General features: G+C 46.0%; 1 protein-coding gene across 2 annotated transcripts in view; it reads right to left on the reverse strand.

The window, feature by feature from the left end:
• Nucleotides 1-206: 206 nt before the first annotated feature.
• Nucleotides 207-23395, reverse strand: part of LOC138497172 (uncharacterized) — a 1228614-nt gene continuing 1205425 nt past the window's right edge. For both annotated transcript variants that reach the window (XM_069620463.1, XM_069620462.1), the window contains one exon: nt 207-540. In XM_069620463.1, the coding sequence (XP_069476564.1) occupies nt 517-540 (24 nt within the window). In that variant the 3' untranslated portion in view covers nt 207-516. The remainder of the gene's footprint in view (nt 541-23395) is intronic.

Genomic DNA, 23395 nt, shown 5'->3' on the forward strand with positions numbered 1-23395 from the left:
AACAACATTGGCCATTTTTAAGTGCAGGTAGGTGCTATGACCAGCTCTGCTGGGGATGTGACCATGATGGGTAAGTGCTATAGGTAAGGCAGAGTAAGTGAGAAACCGAGGCAGTTTAGAGGCGAGGAAAAATGTTAGCTAGCAGACAGATAACTAGTTTAAGTGGTTAACTGAGGCAAGGATATTGGTGCAAAGATTGCAAACAGTTGATGTAGAAATTGCTTTATTTGTGAGTGAAAAGGGTAACCATCATTTACAACGCTGATTATTTCACCGCAAAATCTAACAAATTATTCTTCAGCTCAATCTAATTAAAATATAAAACATACATCAAATATATAAACATATATAGAACCGACTTTAAATGTGGTTCTAAAACATACGTGCTAAGTCAATACAACAATTGCAACTGAAGCACTTTAGCATTTTAGTACAAGGATGACATTTCTTGACTTGTATGACATTTCTTGACTTGTATCATTTTTTATTTAACAATCCCCATCGCAATCAGCTTGTTCACCAATGTAGAAACGTTGACTTCTGAAGAGAAAAGAGAAAACATTATAACCAATTTCTCTAGAACACCATTGGTCAGTGGGTGGGGTCTGCAACAATAAAGACTATCAAAAACATCCAATCAGGGCAATGAACTATCAAATGGTAAAAAACACATAACTTACCTTTGGTAATGTTCTGAACGATATGTTAATTTCCCAAACAAATTTCATATCTTTTGAAGTCCCCTTTAGAATCTGCCCTGGAGAGGTTTACAACAGCCCACAGGTAGTGCTGCATGGCTCTGAAGTCCGTTTTACTTTTTTACCTTAGGGCAACGCAAGGCACAGTAGAACTGTTGCAGGCAAAAATTGCAGACATTTCCACAAAAAAAATCCAACTGCCGAGTATGCAAGTACTTCTAGAGTAGGAATGGGCTGAAAAAGCCGCAAAAAATCCTTGTGTACAGAAGAACAAATAACTTACCTTACGTAGTGTTCTTTATGATGCATGTTACTCCCACTGATACCTCTTGCAGGGGGCACCATGTGGTATTGGCTTAGAGATATCTCTAGTGCTCTTCATCGAGACAGGATTCAATCATTTTTTTCCATGTGCTCAGATACGTTGGGGAATGACTTGTTGAGGAGGGGGAAGAGGGAGGAGGTAATTTGTTCATCTAACCAATTGTGTCCTGCCACAGATTCCTCGTTTTTGATTGACTCCTACAGCAATTTTTGACAGTGGAGCGAAGCGCAAACCCATTATTAAATCAAAGCATTTTTTAACACCATTAGCACAGTGGGCATCGTGACCAGACAGTAGTGCTTCAAGAAAATGTGTTGCAAAGACCATGTTGCAATCTCAAATGTCTACGGTCAGTATACCAGAGGTGGCAGCTACTGCTCTAATGCAATGTGCTCTGAATCGTTCAGGGAATCCTTTCCTGCTATGGTGTAACATTCAGAAAGGGACAAGACTATGCACCTCAATAAGATTTGCTTTTTGACTCATTTCCCAAACCTAAGGCCAGCGTAACTGACAAAAAGGTGGCCCTCCAATCTGAAGTTACTTGTGCATGCTATGTAAAAACATAAGGCTCTTTTGGAATCCAGCATATGCAGCCTCTCACTTTGGAATGATGAGGGTGGGGTGGATAGAAGGCCAGCAAGGATATTTTTTGCATAAAGTGAAGCTCTGTTACCGCACCTTAGAAATAAAAGGCATACACCCTGAGCATGACCTCATCCCTTGAAAAGACTGAAAAAAAGCCATGCACTATGCCCCCCTATCGAAAACCTTTCCAAAGCAACAAAGCTAGAGGGAATATCTAGGAGATGAGGAATCTGCGAGAGAAAAGCAATCCATTAAAGGGGTGGTTTGCAAGACACAACAACTCCTGCAGCTCACTAACGCTGCTGGCAGATGCGATTGCCACTAGAAAGGCAGTCTTCGGTGTAAGCAACCTAATAGGACAAGATTACATGGGCTCAAAAGGAGCCGCCATGAAAAAAGTAAGGACCACATTAAGGTCCCATTCTGGAACCACAAATGAACAGGCAGAAACGTATTTACAAGTCCTTTCAGGAATTGGGTAATAACCGGGATTGTAAAGAAAGACCCTTGAACCAAAGACCTCTTGAAAGCAGAAAAAGCCGCCAAGTAACCTTTGACTGTTGTAACCTGTAGGCCTGATGAGGCCAGTAATACAAGGAACTCTATTCACTGAAGTGGTGGGGCAAGAGATGGGATCAATCTTGCGTAACTTGCACCATACCTCAAATGTTCAACTGCAGCACGCAGCGATCTTGTAGGCGGTCTGTGCGCAGCCAGTAACATCTCAAGCGCCTCTTCTGAGAGGTCCCAGACATCATATCTCATCCTCTCAAGAGCAATGCATATAGATTGAGGGACTCCGGGTTCGGGTGCAGCACCTGACCTTCCCACTGGGATAGCAGGTCCAGCCGTCGAGGCAGCCAGAGGTGAGTAGATGGTCAATTCCAGGAGCTCGGAGTATCATGTTCTCTTCGTTCAATCCAGAGCTATCAGGATCACATTCACGTGGAACCTCAACCTCGATAGAAACCACAGGATGACGAGGATCCGAGGAAAGTATGGTGGAGGTTGAAGTCCCACTCCACTAGGAATCCATCCCTCAGTGTACCTCTTGCCAGGAATTCCCTCGAGGTAAACTGTCTGCACTTCCTGTTGGACTCTTTGGCAAACGGATTAACCGTCAGGGTACCCCACTGAGCGAAGATCTCCTTGAGGAATTGATGACAGACTTTCCACTCGTGCAAGACCGTGCTCTGCCTGCTCTGGGTCTCTGCCAGCACGTTCTCCGTTCCCGCCAGATGAACTGCTGAAACTGGAGACTTGGTTCTCCAACAGCCAGAACCACAGCTGCATTGCCTCCCTGCAAAGGGGAAGGGACCGTACACCATCTTGCTTGTTCAGGTAGTGCATGGCCAAAGTATTGTCCGTCATGAGCAGTACATGCTTCCCCATGAGAGAAGGTGCAAAAGCATTCAGGCCCAACTCAATTGCTCAGAGGTGCAGCCTATGGAGACCAAAGGCCACTCACCTGCAGATCGCCTCAGTGAGCATCCCAACCTTTCGGGGACGCATCTGTGAACAGCCATGCCTGGAACCACAGAAACCAGAAAGGTTCCCAAGTCCTCATGTTGTCTCTGCTGGCCCACCAAGTGAGATAGTCGGCCCCAACCAAGACACCCTGAGAACATCCTTCATGATGCATGTGTATAGGCGCGTTATAAATGCCATATCATATCATGAATAGTGGGACGATTGACCCCTCAGTAGCCACTGCAGACATCCGTGTGCGCCCAGGGGCTGGGATGGATGGGCACTCTGCCACTGATTGAGCTGCTTACACCATTATGCTCTCGGGCAGTGGTGTTCAGATACGGAAACAGGGTCTTTGGATGCAACTCTGTACTACTTTAGCATGTCCTTATGAACTGCTTGTGCCAAGCAGAAACCCAAATTTGTATTTTATTTATTTGTATAGCTCACCCGGCCCGAGGGCAACGGGGCGCATATTTTAGAGCAAATAGGTACATGAATGGCATGGATACAGTTACAAGTCAGTCAATTACATTCATAAGGGCAGTAAAGTACAAAGCAGTGCAGGTTTGGCAGGCAAAGAAGTAGAAGGAGAGAGGGTGGAGAGGATCAGATGGCCTGAGAAATGTTAGTCACCCAGGCAGTATTTGTTGGTTCTTGATCTTGAGGCGCAACATTTTAGAGCTCTTTCCGGGTCCAATCTATGAACACTCTTCCACCTTGGATGGGTAAGCAAGCAGGAAGAATGGGAAAATCAACTTCTGCTGAAGTGGAAATTCAGAAAAAAACAGCAAGCAAGACTCAAGGCCTAACTCTTTGTACTGTTAGAAATGGAGGGACAAAGGCTGACGTTCTGGGACTCCTTTCAGAAATTAGGGACACAAGAAAAGGACTTGAGTCAAAGGATATTATTGAATTGGCTCAAACTGAGCCAACATCAGGAAAGTGAGATCCACATTAAGGTCTCAAGGAGGAACGACAAAAGGGAGTTCGAAATTTGAGGCACTTGAGAAATTAAAAGACCAAAACATACTATGAGCAGTGTCTAGGTGTTCTTCTATATGGAGAGTGCCGCTTGGTAGCCTTAATTGTGCCAATATTGAAGCTTGATTTGACCAAGGACAACTCCAGAACTGTGCAATGGCGCAAGTGACAAGCATACATGGACAGCGTCTCGCAGAGAGCATGACTAAACTTATTTGAGGAGGTTCCAATTCTTGTACCTTACGCTTTCAACTGCTAAGCATTCAAGCTCGATGCGCTTTCATTGTTGTGAGGCACACTGCTGCAAGCATGTGCCAGAAGATCGTCCCTCCAAGGAGGACATAACAGCATGTCTAGGTACCAGGCAATCTGAACCCAGTGTGCAGCGATAAAGTTTATAGTAGTTGCCTTCTGTTGCAACTTCAGCACCAAAGTATTCAGCAGGAGCACAGGGAACGCATACACTAGATTGAACTCAAAGAATGACCAGTGCAAACCTCAGCACAGTCCCGCTACCCGCAGGGAACTGTTGTGCAAGCTGGAAGACAACATGTAGATCCGGGGAAGACCCCTCCAACCCCTTAGAGAAGGTTTGCTCCACAGACTGTGTTGGACTCCCATTTTTGGGAGATCACACAGAGGTGCCTCAGTGGGCATGTGTGGGTGGTCAGAAAGCCACTGTCAATTTTCTCAGCCACCCAAAACAAAAAGAGCATGGATTCCATGCACAGCTTGTGCAATCCCACAGACCGCCTCCTGATGATTTAGTGCATAGCAGTGATGTTGTATATGAGGACATGGATAGAGAACCCTTTGAGAAGAAGCATCACAATGCCAGACGAGATTAACAGAGTTCAGGCCTTCGGAAAAGACTGCTCACTTAATTATTCTGCCATGCTCTTCATCCCATATGGGGCAAGACTAATCAGGATGACTGAGGTCATCAGAGTGAGCTCCGTCCACCCATCAAAGCAGGGTGGTTGTGGATGCCAACTGTTGTCCATTTCTGGGTTCCATTCTTCTGGCAAAGTCCCATAAACGTTTAGTTGGCTTTTCTCAATTTTAGACTTTCCTGAGGGACACCGACGCAAGTCCTCCTGATACTGCAACCGTTTTTGATGTGCTACCCTCTGGTAGCCCAAAAGGATAACAGGGCAGAGGTGCTTTTTAAGCATCCAATTGCGTCTCAATGATTTATATATCCCGATAAAGGAGGAAAAGGCTATTGGCAACTTCATTTAGCCGCACAATCATGTTTGTAGACTTATCCTGGTAGTAGCCAAATGTCACGCTCAGTAATTTTGTTGTGTGGCCTTTGTCTGGCCATAAGGATGGAGTAGCCTGGCAGTGTAGAATGAGCAGGTTTATCAACCGTCACAATAGCCTCTCTGTTTGGAGTCTTGACTCATGTGCACTGGGTTGGAGTCTTCCAGACTACCCATTTCACAAATGTGTGAAGGTATCCAGACTTCACGATCCACAATGCATGGAGGAGTAAGAATGGAAGCTTTGCTGACAAGGCCTGATAGTTTGGCTGCCCAACACCACAGATATGTAGCCTGAAAGGTTGGTGGACCGCCTTATCCATCCCCACAGTAAATGCGTGCATGAGTGGAAGACCCTGGACATTGCAGAGATTTGCTTGAACTCACATGGACGGCATGGCTGCTGCTGAAGATCGTGGTAGGAGGATAATTGCTGTGCCAATGGTCATTTGACTTCACACATCCCTGCTGCTGGATGAATCCATTGCTCAGCACTTTACTTCCATGCAGTATAATTTGTTGGAATGTCTATCATTCAATGCTGGACCCATTCCTAGCCGGCAGCTGTCTCGAGAAGCTGCCGGTCCATATGCCTAAAAGTTGGGGGTGGTCTCTGCTGTGCCGACCTGGAAACTTGAGGGATTGCTTCACCTCTGCCTCTTGTGGGACCTACTGGGTTGCCTTATTCAGCAGTCCATTGTAGAACCATTTCTACTGCCTGGCCGGACACAGTTTTCCTCAGAGTATGCTGTGGCCCTTATTTGGACCCGTTACATTTTTACTGTTTTTGCATGAGTTTTGGTGTGCATATTCTAGTTTTTACTGAGTATGGCTACTAAACACGCTACTGCCCTAAAATGGCTGTTCAACAAGATCTTTCACTTTGGCCATATTGCAGTTTGGCTTTCTTCCTGCCCTCTCAGGTCAGGAAAGTCCTTATAAGGTAATGCACTTGTCTGGGAAAGCGGCAACCTTCTTTGGCCAGTGTGCGTGTGTGTAGCCCAGGAAGGGGGCTGGGACTATCTAGTCCCAGTATGCATGCTTGGTGCCAGAGTCTGCTAATGGGGCAGATGTTAAACCAGTAGTGGTCCCTTGATTGGCTGTTTGAATGGGGCAGATCCTTACCACTGGTTCCCTTGAACCTGTTTCCAGCTTGAATCTTGGATAAAAGAAGTACCTCTGCAGCTATTCTTGAGATAAACTGAAACCAAAAAACTGATGAGTGGAAGGTTTTGAATGAATCTTAACGACTCGGACTGCTCTGGGCAACCTTCCACACCGTTTTTTAGCCTGTCTGCACCATTGCAAAAGGGTTCCAGACAAATGCAAATCAGCCAGGTACTGCCACCAATGGGAGCAGCCCTGCCTGAATTTCCAGGCCAGGTACCGTCTGCACAGAAACACAAGCAACCCTAGACATGTTTCAAGCTTGTTGGGCCTCATCAGTGAGGTGGAGCTTGGTTCCCTATGGCGCAGCGAGCAAGGGACCCACGCCTGGACATACACTCTCACATAGGGAGACAAACTGAAACCAAAAAAAGTGATGGGTGCAAGGTTTTTAGCATATAGTGGGGACTTGTGCTGTAAGGGTTACCACCTTCATTTTTCTAATGGCAACTAGGCCATCAAACTTCGGATGCACTTTTCGAAGTTGGCTGCTACACTTATCAGGTTCATTCTATTAAAATATGTATGTTTGTCTTTCTGAGGTGGTACAGGCTGGTGTCCTAATGTTCATTTACATGGTGGCTTTATGGGAGGCTTGGATACCGCAATCGACGAGTAATACCTGCCTGTGTCGTTCGAGCCATTCGCGACAAATTCCCCAGTGACAGCGGCCAGTTGCAGGGGATTTCCTCATACTGTACTTCAACCTCAAGTATACCATTTATAGTGTGTTGGTGCCATCAACATCACCCAATTAAATAAAATACATCTGAGTAAATGAGGATATTTGAGTTTTTCAGTGAGTCAAGAACACGCGCAATCGTCTGAGTGTCATGCTAGAATGGTTGTTGCCCGGGTGGACTGAACGAATGGAGCCACTGGAAATAATTTGCAAACTGATCCCATATTACTAATTTTTATCTAGCTCCACCGTTTTCATATGATATAATGTGAAAAGAAATACAAAATAGGCACAGAGTGCAGAGGCACACAGGGAAATCTCCACAGTACCCCAGTCCAGCCCCGATTGGTGCACTTTTGCACTCAACTTGTCTCCATCCATCTGTCTTCCAGTTTCAATGGCATTTTGCACCTATGACCGTGCGCTCCCAAGGGATCGGGGTAGGTGTGATCACTCGAGTTGCCAAACACCATGTACACTTCAAAGGCATCCGCCACACGTTCAGCATTGTCCACATGGCCTCCCCAGACCTGGTGTCTCCAGACTCCTCTCTTCAAAGCCGATCCCCTGCAATCAACAAACGTTTGTGTCCCTTCAGCATTGTTCTGGCCTTTTCGCGCTTGCCTCATGCCCAACCTCCCCACCCCCTTCCAGTATCAATGGCATTTCGCACCTATGACTGTGCGGCCCCACGGGGGCTAGGTGGGTGAGACCGCTCAAGTTGTCAAACATTGATGACAACCAGGTTTGCGTTCGTTTTACAAACCTGGCCCTATATACTGCTCGAGTAGGCCTATGCCCGTGTGCTGGAAAGGCGGCAGGGTTTCCAGTCAAAAGAACGTTACATGGGGTAAGTAACTTGTTCTTCTATAAAATAGCCAGTATGATCCATCTGGATAGACTTTGCTTGGTAACTGACAGACCTAGTTTGTGTCCTTTATATACAATAAAAAGTTGGTCATGCTGTTGCAACTTTGCCATTCTTGAAACATAAAAAGCTTCGAACTATCCTTGGGAGGAGTCTATAAAATCTTTCCTCCCGCTTGCCAGGAGTAGGTGGAGAATAGAAGGCTGGAAGCAGAATCTTCTGTGCTAAATGGTAATCAGATACAATTTTAGGAAGAAATGAGGGTCTGACCTTAAGGACAAACTTATCCTTGTCAAAGGTGGTAAACTAAGATTTACAGGACAAGGCCTGCAACTCACTCAACCTACGGGCTCATGTTCTCGCAACAAAATAGTTTTGAAAGTTAGCAACCTTAATGGGCAGGAATGGCGTGGCTCAAAAAGAGCACACATCAAACCAAATTAAAACCCTAAATTGGTACTTTAAAAGGTGTAGGAGGAAACACATTTGTGAGTCCCTTAAGAAACTGAGTTATTAAAAGGTATTTTGAAGTAGGATGCATCTTCCGAGGTGCGCTTGAATATGGCTAGTGCTGCAAGATAACCCTTTATTGTTCCAATCTGGAGCCCCTGGTTTGTCAAATGGAGTAGAAATGATAACACCTTAGGTGTATCGCATTGAAAAGGGTGCACATATTTCTCTGCACACCAGCTGCAGAACTTGTTCCAACGGCAGCGATATAAGGATATTGTTCCTGGCCTAAAGCAAATTCTCCATTACGTTATCCGGGAGGTCCCAATCCTTGTATCGCAACCTCCTAGAAACCATGTGTAAAGGCCGAGTTTCTTGACCCCTGGATGGAGAGCCTGACCCATCTCTCACGAGAGAAGGTCCTCTCTTTGTGGAAGATGTATTGGAGGGCAGATGGACATGTCCAGAAGGTCTGGGTACCATGGCCTCTTGGTCCAATCCAAGGCAATTCGGATCATGGACTTTCCAAACTTTCTCAACCTCCTGATCAGCTGAGTAATGACTGGGACTGGAGGAAACGCGTAGAGGAGTGGAAACTCCCAACCCACTACAAACAAGTCTCCTAGAGCGCCTCTTGGAGGAAATTCCCTGGAGCAAAATGGTTTGCACTTCCGGTTCACACTGGTCATGAACAGATCCACTTGAGGGGTTCCTCAAAAGGTGAAGATATCTTGAAGTACTTCGTGAGCTAGTTACCACTCATTGGAGACTGTGCTCTGTCTGCTCCAAGCGTCCGCTGCTGTGTTCTCCTCTCCTGCTAGGTGAACTGCTGATAGAGAGATTCCTTCTTGAATTTGCCAGAACCAGAGCTGCATTGCTTCTCTGCATAGTGGTGGTGACTGTACGCATCCTCACTTGTTGAGGTAGTACATGGCCACTGTGTTGTCCGTCAGTATCAGGACATTCTTTCCCAGTACAGAGGGCAGAAAGGCCTTTAGCTCTAGTCTGATTGCCCTCTGCTCCAAAAAGGTTGCTATCTGGTTTGGACTCGGATGGTGACCAACGACTGGATTGTCAGATCACTGGTGTGGGCTCCACAACCCGTAAGGGAGGCCTCCTTCACTACCGTTATCTCCGGCCATTGCTGCCAAAAAAAGTTCTCCTTCCAGATTGTTGTCCTCGCAGGCCCACAACAGAAGGTCCAGTGCGACTCTGCTCGGAACCCGAAGGAGGGCGGACATCCTGCATGCGAACTGGCACCATTGAGTCCTGAGAGCCCATTGAAGGGAACACATTCTCAGGCAAGCCTCTGGCACCAGAGAAATGCAGGATGCCATGAGGCTGAGCAACCTCAAAAGATCAAAGGGCGGAAGACGCTGGGAATTCTGAAACTCGGTGACCATATGCAAAATGTGTTGAGCCCTCACCTCGGGTGGCAAGACTTTTCCCCAAGGTTGCATCCAGGACTGCTCCAATGAACTTGAGTCTTTGAAATCATAGCATGTGGGACTTCTTGTAATTGAGGGAGAAGCCAGTCTGTGGAGGGAGTGGCAGGCGATACTGAGATGTTCCTGGGCCTGTTCGGGTGAACGTGCCCTGATCAACCAATCGTCCAGGTAGGGGGAGACGTGAATCCCATCCCCCCCTCGTAGCCCCTCAGACTCGCTGCTACCACCGCCATCAACTTGGTGAAAATCCTTGGGGCGGAGGTCAGCCCGAATGGCGGAACTTGAAACTGATGATGAGAACCGCCAATGGCAAACATCAGGAACTTCCTGTGCTTGTGACGGATCGGCACATGAAAGTAAGCATCCTGAAGGTCCAATGACGCCATCCAATCCTGGAGCTGGAGGGCTTGAAGGATCTGATAAAGTGTGACCACCTTGAACTTGTCCATCCTGAGGAATTTGTTCAAGTATCTCAGGTCCAAAGTAGTTCTCAGTCATCTTCCCTTCTTGACAATTAGGAACTAGGGAGAATACCATCCTCCGTTCCTCTCCATCACAGGTATGGGTTCTATAGCACCTTTCTCTAGCAGGGTCCACATTTCCTGTAACAAGAATGGATCTGGAACATTAAGCGAATGGCTTCCCGCTGGATCATGCATAAAGGGGAGGCAGTAACCCTGGGCTACTGTTTCGGGTGCCCATGCATCCGAAGTAATACCTTGCCATTCTTTCAGATGCTGTGATAATCTGCCTCCCATGGGGTGTCTTGAGTCAAGACCTCAAAGTGATTTTGTGGTGGCTGATGGTAAAGGTGCTGCTGCTTGGGCAGGCTTTGCACCTCGCCCTCGTCCACCACTGGGGAATCTTTTTTGTCCTCTTTGACCAGCAGGTCTTCTTTCTCTTCTAACTGAGTAGGAGCAAAATGACCTACCCCTCCAAGTTGATCCACTGGGATGAAAAGGCTGTGGCTGCCTGATGGCAGCACCCAAGGACGTGGCTGCCTCCTTTGAGGTCTGCAGCTTTTGAAGACTTTTGTCAGCCTTATTACCAAATAAGTACGAGCTGTCAATGGGCATGTTAAGGAGTCCTGATTGTACATCAGGTGCAAATCCTGACTTCCTCAATCACGCAAATTTGCGTATGTTGGTGCTTGCCACCATGGCCCTGCTGACACTGTCAGTAGTGTCCAAACCTGATTGCAGAGACTCAAACATGGCCTCCTTGCCATCCCTCATCAGGTTCATGAAGCCATCTCTTGCCACACATTGAGGGATCTGATCAGCAGCCATCTCTATGTTGTCCCACAGGGTGAACGCGAACTTTGCATGCAAGGACACACGTAGAATTAGACTTTAAAGCCATGCTGCTAGCAGAAAGGCTTTCTTTGCACAATGCTTTTGTCATCCCCATCAGCGGGGTATAGTTGGGTATGCAGCTTGCTTGGAGCTAGATGTAGCTGCTCTACTACTAGGCTTTCCGGAGTTGGATATATTGACAGGTAGCCAGGGTTGCTACCGGATGGCCTGTATTATTTTTGTCATGTGAGTTTACTGCAGGACTGGACACTGGAACCTCCCAGTTTGTTGCAACCCCTTTTTATTTATTTATTTAATGTATTTATATAGCGCCGCAGGCATCAGGGCCCATTGCATATAGACAAAGACTAACAAGGCGACAGGACAACATGATATCATAGCTGTTTAAGTGTCAGTGTATTGGTAAGGGTTTCTTTGTCTTGGTACTCAAATGGTCAATTATTTAAAAAGCAAGGTTTTGGGTTTCTTTCTTAAGCATAAATAGTTGGGTTCTACTCTCAGATGGTTTGGGGGCTCATTCAATTTGGTGGTTGCTTTAGAGGAAAAAGCCCTGCCTAGTCCATTGGCTCTTTTTGAAAGGCTGACATTTAGTAATCCTTGGGCTCTAGTACTAAGGGTACGACTTGGCTCGTATAGGATCAATTGCTTTTTTTAGAGAGGAGAGGGCTACCCCAAATATCAATGATGGACGATGGTCATTGATTTGAAAGTAATGTGATCTTCCATGGCTAGCTAGTGGAGAGATTTTCTGCCACCATTAATGTGTTCTCTCTTATATTTTCCTGTAATAGTCCTAAGAGCATTATTTTGAATAACCTGGCATTGCTTGATGTATTTGCTACTAGCTCCCAACAACAGCGAGTTCCCATAATTAAGTCTTGACAGAATCGTGGCTCTGGCGAGGAAGTAACTATTCTGTTGACTTAACAGTGGTCTAATTTGTCTCAAGAGTCTTTGATGATATTGACAGTTGCGTTTCAGGTATGCAACTTGAGCCTCTGCCCCTAGTGATGCTTGCAAATAGACACCTACTCTCTTAACTTTGTCAGAAACCCTAATCGTTGAATCTTTGATTTTGAAAGATGAACAGGCAGGATCTAGTTCAGCCCTAGCGTGTGGGGAACCGAATGTCATTAGCTGGGTCTTGCTTCCACTGAGGCACATCCAATTTGTTTTCATCCACGACTCAATTGAGTAGTAGATAACCGAGAGCTTGTTGTCTGTGGTGTGGCAGCCACTCAACTCCATAACCAGTTGAGTATCATCTGCAAAGTTTGTGAAAAATACTCCCATGCTTGTCAATAGGGTACATAAGCAAAAAGTAGAGGTGAAAAGCTAGCCCCTTGTGGTATGCCACAGTCTACTGGCCTAGAGGTAGAGGAATGATCTCCCCATATGATCTTGGAGCACCTGTCTTCCAGGAACGTGGCTACCCAGTCGATGGCCTCTTGGGAGCAGTATCCTGATTTGTGTAGAGCCTCTCAGAGCTTCTGATCAAGCAAACTGAAAGCTGTCGAGAGGTCCAATAGTATTAGTAAGCCTTTCCCTCGTCCAAGATGCTTAGCATCCTAGTTTGAAGGTCTAATAAGGCGGATTCTGTTCCAAGTGCTCTTCTGAACCCTGATTGTTGTGGGTGTAGGAGATCATTTTTGTCAACAGAATCCTGGAGCTGACTCGTTGCAACTTTGTCCAGGATTTTTAGAAAAAAGTTGCAATTTGTAATCGGTCGAAGATTAGTAGGGTCCTATTGGTCTAGGCCTGGATTTATTTTAACCAGCGGTGTCACCGTGACGGTTTTAATTGCCACCGGTACTTTACGGTCCCTGAATGATGCGTTTACCATTCTACAGAGATATGGGGCAAATATCTCTGTGTTGTCTGAGATTTATTTAGGGGATAATCTATTTTCTGAGCAGGAGGTGGAGTTAATAGTGGATAGTACTTTGCTCATGTCCTCTAAGGAGATTGGGGTGAATTATTTTGGTCCCTGTAATTGAATAGGTTCTTCTGTTAAAGATGGAAGGAACAGATTATCTACTTTACACATTTCTGTTTCTCTGGCTTTTAAGATTTTATTATGGAAGCTGTCTGTACTTTTTCGCAGTCTTCTTTGGAAAGTTGGAATGGGGGTGGGGGGATAGAGTTGCTGGCTTCTCGATTGATTTCAGGATCTGAAATAATTTTCCAGTTGTGCTGGCAGCAGTGGTTATCTGGTCATTATAGTGTTTTTTATTTTATTTCCGTCAGTTGTGCACTGTATATATTATCCAGGTTTTTCCAGTTCCCTTTATTATTCTTAGAGGGGTCCTTTTTGCCATTTTTTGGAACGACGCATGAAATGTTAGTATACGGTCATACGGAGGACCTTTGTCCAATATGTCAGTTAGGTCGTCTTATTCAAATGCAGGAGTTGTCTACTCCATCCCAGGAATTCTACCACTCTGGACATTAGGTTTCTGTATGATGCATCTGCATGATCAGCTGGGTCTGGTTTCCCAAAATCTAGTTCTGGGAAGGTGTCGATCCCCACTAGCAGTCTGTAGGGTGTCATGTAGCTTTCCAACCCTGGTCTCTTCTGAAATGAAGACATCAGGTACATTATTTTTTAAATACTAGCAGTATTCAATTGGAGACCACATGGAGTGCTAACATCTGAGGTTTCATACCCCACATATATTGAAGTCAAGGACCTGAAAAAATCCTTTTTACGTAAAGGTTTAAAACCCCTTTCTTGGCTTTTTTGTAGTAAAGGTGTCGAAGAATGTACAGTTGGCGTCAATGTTTTTTGTGTCGGTGTCAACAGCTTGACTTTGGTCTTGTGCTTCGAGGGACTTGACCCTCGACATGACTGTTTTGACGATTTCTCATCTTGTTGAGTACTCAAAGACTCTTGAGTAGTCTTAGCCTTATGACCTGGGCTCAAGGGCGCAGGGTTTTGCCTTGGCCTCATGCTTGTCGACCGCAGCATGGGCACTTTCATGTTTCGAGGAGGACGGGGCCTGATCCTCGAAGATTTTGCACATTTTCTTCCGAAAGAGTTACCACTCATCGTTGGAAGAGGATTTAGTCAGACAGACTACGTTATCTTCCAAGAAGACAAACAAGAAGGAGAAGGTGATCTATGCCTTCTCTTCGATTGTTTTGATGACGAGGAGTGTGCTTCGAGTGAGATTTATTTTAACCTTTTTTTTAATGACAGGAATCTCTTTACTTGTGGGATGACCCACATTTTGAATGAGTGGACAGGGATTTGGGGACAATTCTACACACTGATAGCTTAGCCTTAAGCTCTTTTAAGGCCTTACCATTCATCGACTGACAGGATTGACAGTCGGCTGTTACATGGTCGCCGCCCAGGCACCAGATGCATATTTTATGCAGGTCCGTGATGGACATTTTGGAGCCACATTTTAGGAACTTTCTGAAGCCCGTCTTTGGTGTAGTCCGAGCTGAAGGCATATTCGAAAAGTTTTCGAAGGAAACTGAAGCGTGCTATAATGCTCCAAGCAATTGCATTTGCGGAAAAACCGAACTGAAGCCAACGGGCGCTGCGTGTGGTATATGGACTCAGCGATGACATCAGTCAAGATGCAGGCCCTCGAGGGGCATCAGGTCGACCGTCTAGACTCACAGCGCACTCTGTCGAGAGAAACATTTTCTAAAGCAGCCTAGGCTGGAAACAAAGATAAGATGAGGAATACCTGGGAGGACACAATCCATTCGAAGTTAACAAATAACAAGGGAGACCTGTAAAAGGACTTGCTGAAGGGACACAAGCAGTGGCTTGAGTTTGAAGAGGGGGTGAGCATGGACACCTCTAGGTGCACTTCAACACTCTGGAGTGACTTCTTGGAATCAGGTAAGCAATACATTTTTCCCCCACAGTACCATAGGTTAGAAGAACATGTTCATGCTGTATGCTCTGCGATGTTGCAGCTCTGGACCCAACCTCTGGATTGTTTGGTCCGATGACTGAAGGCAGGACAATGGACGGGATCTCTCAGCAGCAGTCTCGAAGACCTGGGGCACGACTTTCAGCAACTTCTCGGTTCACTCTGCGGTTTTGGCGCCTTTTCTGCAGCACCAACAAAGGACACAGAACGCCAGGTCAATCATATTTGCTTCCTGCAGTCCCCACACTCGGGTGAGGGGGCGTGGGCATTTTAGATTGAATCTCTGGAGTGTCCTTACAGTTTCAGCAAAGATTTGGATGGATTCGACCTTTCCACAACGATTCACTCAAAATAGGCAGCAGGTCTCCTGGTAGGTATTGGGGTTCTGCAGTTCTAGAAACTCCTAGGACCTCGGGAGATGGCTCAATTCAAAGTTCGCCTTGGGACTGGTTGTTCCCCACCAGCCAAAGGGAAGGAGTAATCTTCGGAGCTCCTCTGTCACACTGAAAACTGTCAGGCTAGCAGTGGTTGCTTCATGGTGTTGCAAAGGGTCTGCAGGCGTCTCTGGTCGTCTTCTTCGTTTACTTCAGCTTCCAGTGGTCAACGTGCTTTTCACTCCAGAAGCCTCACCCTTTATACAGTTCCAGCACAAACACCTCTGCAATCTCTCTCAGCATGTTAAAAAAAAAAGAAATTAAAAAAAAAAAAGGCGTTTAGCTGTCCAATCAGAACATCCAGATCCCCTGTGGGAGCTGGTCCTATTCAGGCATTCTGGTAGACAAAGGACAGGGGAGGTGGAAGACTCCTCACCCACGTTCTGCCTGCCCAGACATTCTGGAGCCTAGGCAGGGACACCCAAGGGGGTTCCTGCCAAATGCAAAACACACAAATACCTCCCCCTCTCAGAATGATAGAAGAAGGGTTAAGAAAGAACAACCACACTAGTAATGGCAAAAAAAGAAGGGAGGCCCCAAGTTGGTACTCGGGTGCCCCTATTGTGCACGTCTGAGGCTATGGACATATCCTGCGGTATAAAAATGACTTAATAGTTGGTAGAACACGTCCACTGCCACCAGCCATAACTAGGAAATTGTATATGTGACTAAAAAGTCACAGGAGTAGAGATAATGGGGATACTAGGTATCCTGTCGTCAATCCACTGAAGATGGTGTGTGCCAATTTCTCAGACTATAGAGTTTTGGGAGTGATACCACATATCTCTCCATCCTTAAGAATTGTAGTTACTGGAGGATATAGAAAAATAATCTTCAAGGTGGACCCTAAGGGTCCCCAGCAACGCTGCCCATAAGGAGCTGCGTGCTGCAGTAGTAAAAACACAGATGCCTTTAAAGAGCTATGGAGCAGACAGACTCCATACTACAGGTAGAATACAAAGAATAGTGTTCCAAAAGACAGAGCCCACAAGAATGAATGAGTAGAAAAAGGCTCCAGTCATTCCGGATTGAAAGAAACATGTCCAGAAGTCCAGCAAAAAGTGCTGGGGGTCTCAAAGGGGATGAAGCATAAAAATGATAAATCTCCCTAACAGCAATGTCGAGAAGTTTATTTTGGACATTGGGTGAGAACCCTAGGGAGTGCAGGTATGCCTGCTTCCTGGGCACTGTGGCCGTCCAGACCAGTCTGCAAAGAATGCAGGGCCACCTGCTTGCCGTCGTCCACCAACTGCTGGCATCGTTCCACATCTACCCTTTGGGTATGTACTGGGTATGTACTGGGCAGCCTGCTCAATGGCCTTCCACAAGCGAAACAATATTTTGCAAATCTACAGGAGACATTAACCACCTTCAACGCCATGCTGCCTGAATAACTGTACCACTGTTGGGCTAAGTTCTCAGAAATGTGCTAATTCCCTTCTACCTTCGAGACCCCCAGCTCTTTTGCTGGACTTTAGGACTTTTAATTTTTAACCTGGAGAGAGAGCCCTTTTTCTCACTCTCTCGTGTGTTTTTATTGTGATTTGGACTGGCAAACTCCAGAGGAATCATCTTTTACATTGAGAAACAGCACATTCTGTGCAGTGGCACCGGGAAGTCTCTTCGATTTCCATAAGGTTTAAATACCTTCTCTTGTTGAAACTACTGTTTCCAAGAGCAGTGAAGTGAAATTGACTTTACTTACATTTCGTAAGTTTCTAGACCCAGCACACACTATCTTACCATAGGGTGCTGGAGAGGTTACTTAGTATCTCCTTTGTCTAGTTTCTCATGTAACATTTTTTATGTTACCCTTTCTACAATTAATGGCTGGTGGCAGTGCTTTATTTTTTACTACCATTGCGTATTTTTACTGCGGGCTCCGTTCGCAGCCACAGTAAGGCACCCATCGGTGCCCATTTCATCAAAATGGCCCGGTCGTCTTTTTTTGCCATTTCTTGTTGGAAATGTCCTTCTTGAGATTTACTCTGCGTGCCAAACCAGGTTTGGTCCCTTTGTCTGTTTTGTCTTTGGCAGGATTCACAAGTGAAGCCTGCCTCTGGATCCAAAATGTCTGGCAGGGGCAGGAAGTATGGGAGGTGCTGAAACTCCCTGTGCTTAATCCCCTTGGTTACAGGTATGCACACCAAGGTTATTGGCCAGCTGGCAGTCCGGCAAGGACAGCCACCCTGCTGTGTGATCGACAGCTAGGCTGGAATGAATGGGAGAAACCTGCATAAAAGGCAGGGCTTTTTGGCTTGGAAGGCAGAGTCGACCACTGGACAAAGGACTCCGAAGAACTTGGAAGAGACGCCTACTGCAACTCCTGGACCGTTGGTTTGCCCGGTGAAGCCCTGCTGCTGTGCTGAAGCTCTGAATTTGCCTCGACTTGAAACTCCCTATGAGTAGCCCAGAGAGGAATGCCCACGCTCCCTCTCTGTAGCCTTGGGAGAGAGCTGCAGGGCATTTAATCACTTCACAGCTGCCAGCCAGTCTCGTACGATGGTAGAATATGTTAGAATAAAAACAGCTAAAGGCTTGAATTATGCTCTTCCTACGCCCCCCCCCCCCTCACAAAGCCCTTTTGAACTGTGTCGGCTCCCAGGACACGAATAGTACCTCATAGATAGCAAAGCTTGGCATGTGGCTCTTCCCCCCCGTGTGCAGCTTGCTTCCAAGAACAGAACCACCGTGTTCTGTTCAACAACTAAAAGATGCCTCTGCACTAATTGCACATTGTTACTAGAATAGACATCGAAAGTGTCATAATCGTCGGATATGTCCATCGTCATCCCGAGTTCAAAGGAACTTCTTAAAGAGGGGTGTTAAACATGACATTGCTGATTGTATGATATGCATTTTGTATATATGTAACTGATGTATGCAATTCGCTCTCTTGCGTCCCTCGAGGTCTAGGAAACTCACGTCACGGGGCGTGAGATCAGAATTGGCCAATTGATACTATTTTTGTTTGCAATAAACACTAGCATTGGGAATTTGAACCTCGTGTCTGGCGAATCTTTTCGTGTATGGTTATTGCCTTGTTTCCATAGCAGGAGGGACCGCTAGCGGCCCCTTTCAAGAGCAGCCCTGCAAGGACAGCTTCTCTCTTTAAGTTGGTGGGACCAATCAACTCCAAAGTAAGGCCGCCTGGACATCCTCGCGGAGCTGACTGTACTTGCACTGCTGCTGCTGGAACCGAAAAGCAAGGGAGAGGAACACCAGATTGTGTGCGTTGCTATTAAGTCAGACTCGAGCGCTTGGAAGATACTCTGGACTTCCCTGAAGCAGGACTGACCAAGCCTGAGCCACCTCAACAGAGAGCTGACCCGAGATGCGAGTAAAGTCCAGAGTGGTATCCGAGAACCGCAGTGGTGCTATTTGCTGTCAGGCGCGACAAGCTGAAACACTGAAGAACCGCTGACCTTCCCATTGCCGAGCAGGAGTCCCCAGACGTACTCCCTCTTGTCCCCACGTCTGAGGCTCAGGAACAACAGGATCTGCAGAGCTGTACAGGAACCATTTCTTCTAACCAGGGGTCCTGTAAATTCTGAGAGAACTTGCCTCTTGTTGTGTAGCCTTACTTGCTCTCAGTTGAGACTGGTATTGGTTACCTTGCAGAGTCGCTGAAGCTTTGCCCCTCGCAAGCCTGCCAGCTTGTGGCCCTTCAAGTGTTCTATTTTCTACAAACATTTCTAAAAACATTGTGCAAGACTTTTTACCTACCTACAAAGATCTTCAGCTCCACTAGACATTGTGCAATTAACATTGGCTGTCCTGGCTCCCTGAGAGACTGTTCTTACATCTGATTTTATGCTTTGGCCTTTCCCCCAGGAAAGGGTTAAATCACTCTGCATTGGAAGGTTTTAGAAGTACTTACATGTTTGTGAAATTTGTGTTAACCTTTGTTTTATTCCTCTCTATCTTTTACACCAAACTCAGTATTGCTCTAAATGTACTAGTGATAAATCAATGTCCATAGTGTGCAAACTAAGTCACCTGAGGGTGTAGGAAGTGTCTGTGTGCCATCCCCAATGGGTATAATCTAATTTAGAGAAACTAAGAGTGTGTTTTGAAGTGTATTATAAGTGTTACATATATTGCTCCCTTCTGAAGAAGGCTTATACAACTGACTGAAATAAATGATTTGTTTTATCAAGAAACCTTGAGTGTAAGTGTTTATTTAAAAAACTGCTACTGTGAAACTCTGTCACAACATTACTGCTCACATTGACCCCCCTTGAGATGAGCCTTGCTGCTCGGCCACACTACCAACCTGTGTAGTTCAGACTTATACCAAAGGTTTGGTCCCTATTGCCAGGAGGTCAAGGTTATTGTAGTCCACCCAAAGGGCATCAGGTAATATCCCCATATTTATGGTCGCCGTACATATCATCGCCGGGAAAATGTTGTGGCAATATTATATGGGTGACCATATATATGGGGAAAGGGACAGCCAAAAAAAAAAATAAAATAAAAAAAATAAAGGGTTTGGGGGTTGCAGGGGTGTCCCCCGCATGTTCCATGCAATAATGTCCCCACAAAAAACGGCCATTTTTCAGCTATATTTTAGCATGCCGATATTTTTGTGGGGACATTATTACATGGAACCACCCAAAGGGTACTGCATACAATCTTGCCAAACAACCACCTACCCCTCAGGAGATGGGTGGGAAGAGAGATATGAAGTTCTCCACTTGCTGGCCTGTATTATTTTGGTGAGGTCATAGTATGGTGCAAGGGCGCTATCACAAGGTGGCAATTGGGTCTGCGATAGACGTGTTGAAGGGCATGGCCCTCTCCGTGGCAGTTCCCTCATCAAGGATGTCAGTCAGGTCTTAACCTGTATCTGGCTTAGCTGGAGCATTCCACCCCAAGGTATTTATTTATTGGATATTTATAAGTCACTTATACAACACAACAGTGTTTCAAATCGGCACAAGGGAGCAAATAAACAATGAAATTGACAATGAACAAATAGAAAAGGACAGCAGTCCTATAAAGCCTTATATCCACCACCCTGTCAACTAAAATTCTGAAATTAGGATTTGTGTGTCTTTAAGGGTGGGCTTGCTGCAGCCCTATGTCCAGGGATGTGTCAAGTCCTCTGGAGTTATGCAAACTCTCAGCCAAAGCTCTGAGGTCTGCATGGTCAAGTAAATAGTCGGCTATGCTAGAAAATTGGGTCGAAGACGCCCTAGACTGTGGCGCAGAAGAAATCAGTCATGGAAACGAAAAATTCAGACCTAGATTTTAGCACAAAAGATCACTCTATGAAATCAATAGTGTTACGCAAAGTTGGTATGCAGTACCCTCTGGGACCACTACACACAACTCTGACCACAGGTATAGGAAACCCAACCTTTGGTATAAGCTTGTATTACACAGTTTTGGTAGTATGTTGAGCAGCCAGGCTGATCTCAAGAGGGGTCAATGTGAGCTGTAGTAGAATGACAGAGATTTACAGTTACAAGTATTCAAGTAAGCTCTTACACTCAAGGGTTATTGCATAAACAATTATTAATCAGTTAGAATAACCCTTCTTCAGAAGGGAGCAATATAATAGTAAAACACAAATGCACTTCAATACTGTACACTCTTAGTTTCTAAATCAGTAAAGACCCTTTTGGGATGGCCCACAGACACAACTTACACCGACAGGTGACTTCAATAACTAGGATGCTGGGGACATTAATATCTTACTGTTGGCATTTAGAATACTTTTAGAAGTTGGTAAAAGGCAAAGAATATTAGAACAAGCGACCACAAATATTCTTAAGCAGGCAAATACTTTTGGATCCTCCAAGAAGAGTCCTACAATTCAATAGGCTAAGCCAAAGTCAATAGGCAAAAGTCTTGTATAGGATGAAGCGCTTCTGGTAAGTAGATGGAAAAGTCTTTGCACAAGTTCTTACAAGTCTTTGATGAAAAGTAGAATCAAATGTAGGGCCACCGCTGATTAGGCTTGTGAGTTGTAGAAGTTGCAAGCACTCTACAGTAAGAGGTAAGTTCTATCAGACTTTTTACGGTACCTTAGTAATTAAGAAAAAGATGCAGCTGATGACCTCTGTTCCTGTGCAGCTCTGCAGATCTCGCTGTTCCTGGGCCTCAGTCGTGGGGACAAGAGGGAGGGCATCGGGGGACTCCTGCAATACACTGGGATGGTCAAATCTCGCAACCGGCAAACTTCACTTTCAGTGGCTGTTCAGCGTTTCAGCTCCTCGCGTCTACCACAAATCGCAACACCACGATTCTTGTCTGTTGAGATGGACTTTCCTTGCTTCTGGGGTCCCGTACTCTTGAGGGGGCTCAGGCTCGATCAGACCCGCTTCTTGGGAGTCTTCCAAAAGCTCTAGGCCAGCTTAAAAGCAACACACAATCTGTTGTTCCTCTCCCTGGCTATATGGTTTCCAGCAGCAACTCTGTGGAAATTCAACCAGCGCTGAGATGGAGGTCCAGGTGGCTTACTTTGGAGCCGATTGGTCCCACCAACTCAAGGGGAGAAGTCGTCCTTGCGGGGGCTTCTCTGTCGATAGAAACTTGGCGTTTCACCGGGCAAACCAACGGTCCAGGAGTTGGAGCAGGCGCCCTCTTCAAACTCTTCTTCGGTTCCTTCGTCCAGTGGTCGACTCTGCTTTCCAAGCCAAAAGACTTGCCTTTTATTCAGTTCTCTCGCATTCATTCCAGCCTCGTTGTCATATACCCAGCAGGGTGACTGTACATGCCAGACAGTCAGCCGGCCAATCACCACAGAGTGCATTTGGGTCTCCTAGGAGACTAAGCACAGGGAGTTTCGGGCACCTCCCTCACTTCCTGCCTATCCCAGACACTGGTGCCAGGAGGTGGGTTTCACTCGTGATTCCCACCAAAGGTGAAATTAACAAAGAGACCAAACCTGGTTTGGCACGCAGAACAAATCTCAAGAAGGACCTTTCCACAAAGAAATGGCGAAAAAAGAAGTCCAGGGGCCATTTTGACAACAATGGCTCCCGTGGGTGCTTTACTGTAGCTGCAAACGCAGCCCGCGGTAAAGGCACACCATGGTAGTTCAAACAAAACCACTCCCACCAGCCATTCAGTGCAAAAAGGTTAACAAACATGTTTACATGAGAAGCTAGACAAAGGGGATACTAGGTAACCATTCAGCACTCTATTCTAAGATAGGGTGTGCTGGGTCTAGAAAGTTACAATGGTAAGTAAAGTCAATTTCACTTTACTGCTCTTGGAAACAGTAGTTTATCCAAGAGAAGGTATATAAACCTTTGAGAAATCTGAAAGACTTCCCTGTGCCACTACACTGAAGGTGCTCTGTGACACAATGTAAAATATAATGCCTATGGAGTTTGTCAGACTCCACAACCAAAAGAGAAACGGTGTATAAAATCACATTAAAATACAGGAGAGAGTGGGGAAAAAGGGTCACACTCTCTCCAGGTTAAAAAAAGCAAGTCCTCAAAATCCAGCAAAGTTGCTGGGGGTCTCTAAGGTGGAGGGAATTAGCACATTTCTGAGAACTCTCCCTAACAAACAGTTCGGTGGCTGGGTCTGGCAAGGCTTTCGGCATCGAGGGAGTATCTGAGAGCACTTATTCCCGAGGTGTGTGGGGAAGTACCAGTACTGAAGGAGGCACAGTGTTGCTTGGCACTGAGCACGAAGGCTCTGAGAAAACGCTGAGGGTGTTGGGATAGGCTATGCTCTGGGGCCCAGAGTGAAGCACTGCTAGAGCTACCAAGGGCCTGGTGTATCTGGGCTCACCTGCTTCGAGAGCTGCCTTTTTATTTGAACATGGCCAGCATCTGGGTTTTGA

Source organism: Ambystoma mexicanum, chromosome 5q, assembly GCF_040938575.1.
Source record: "Ambystoma mexicanum isolate Mex_15411 chromosome 5q, UKY_AmexF1_1, whole genome shotgun sequence".
Lineage (NCBI taxonomy): Eukaryota > Metazoa > Chordata > Amphibia > Caudata > Ambystomatidae > Ambystoma > Ambystoma mexicanum.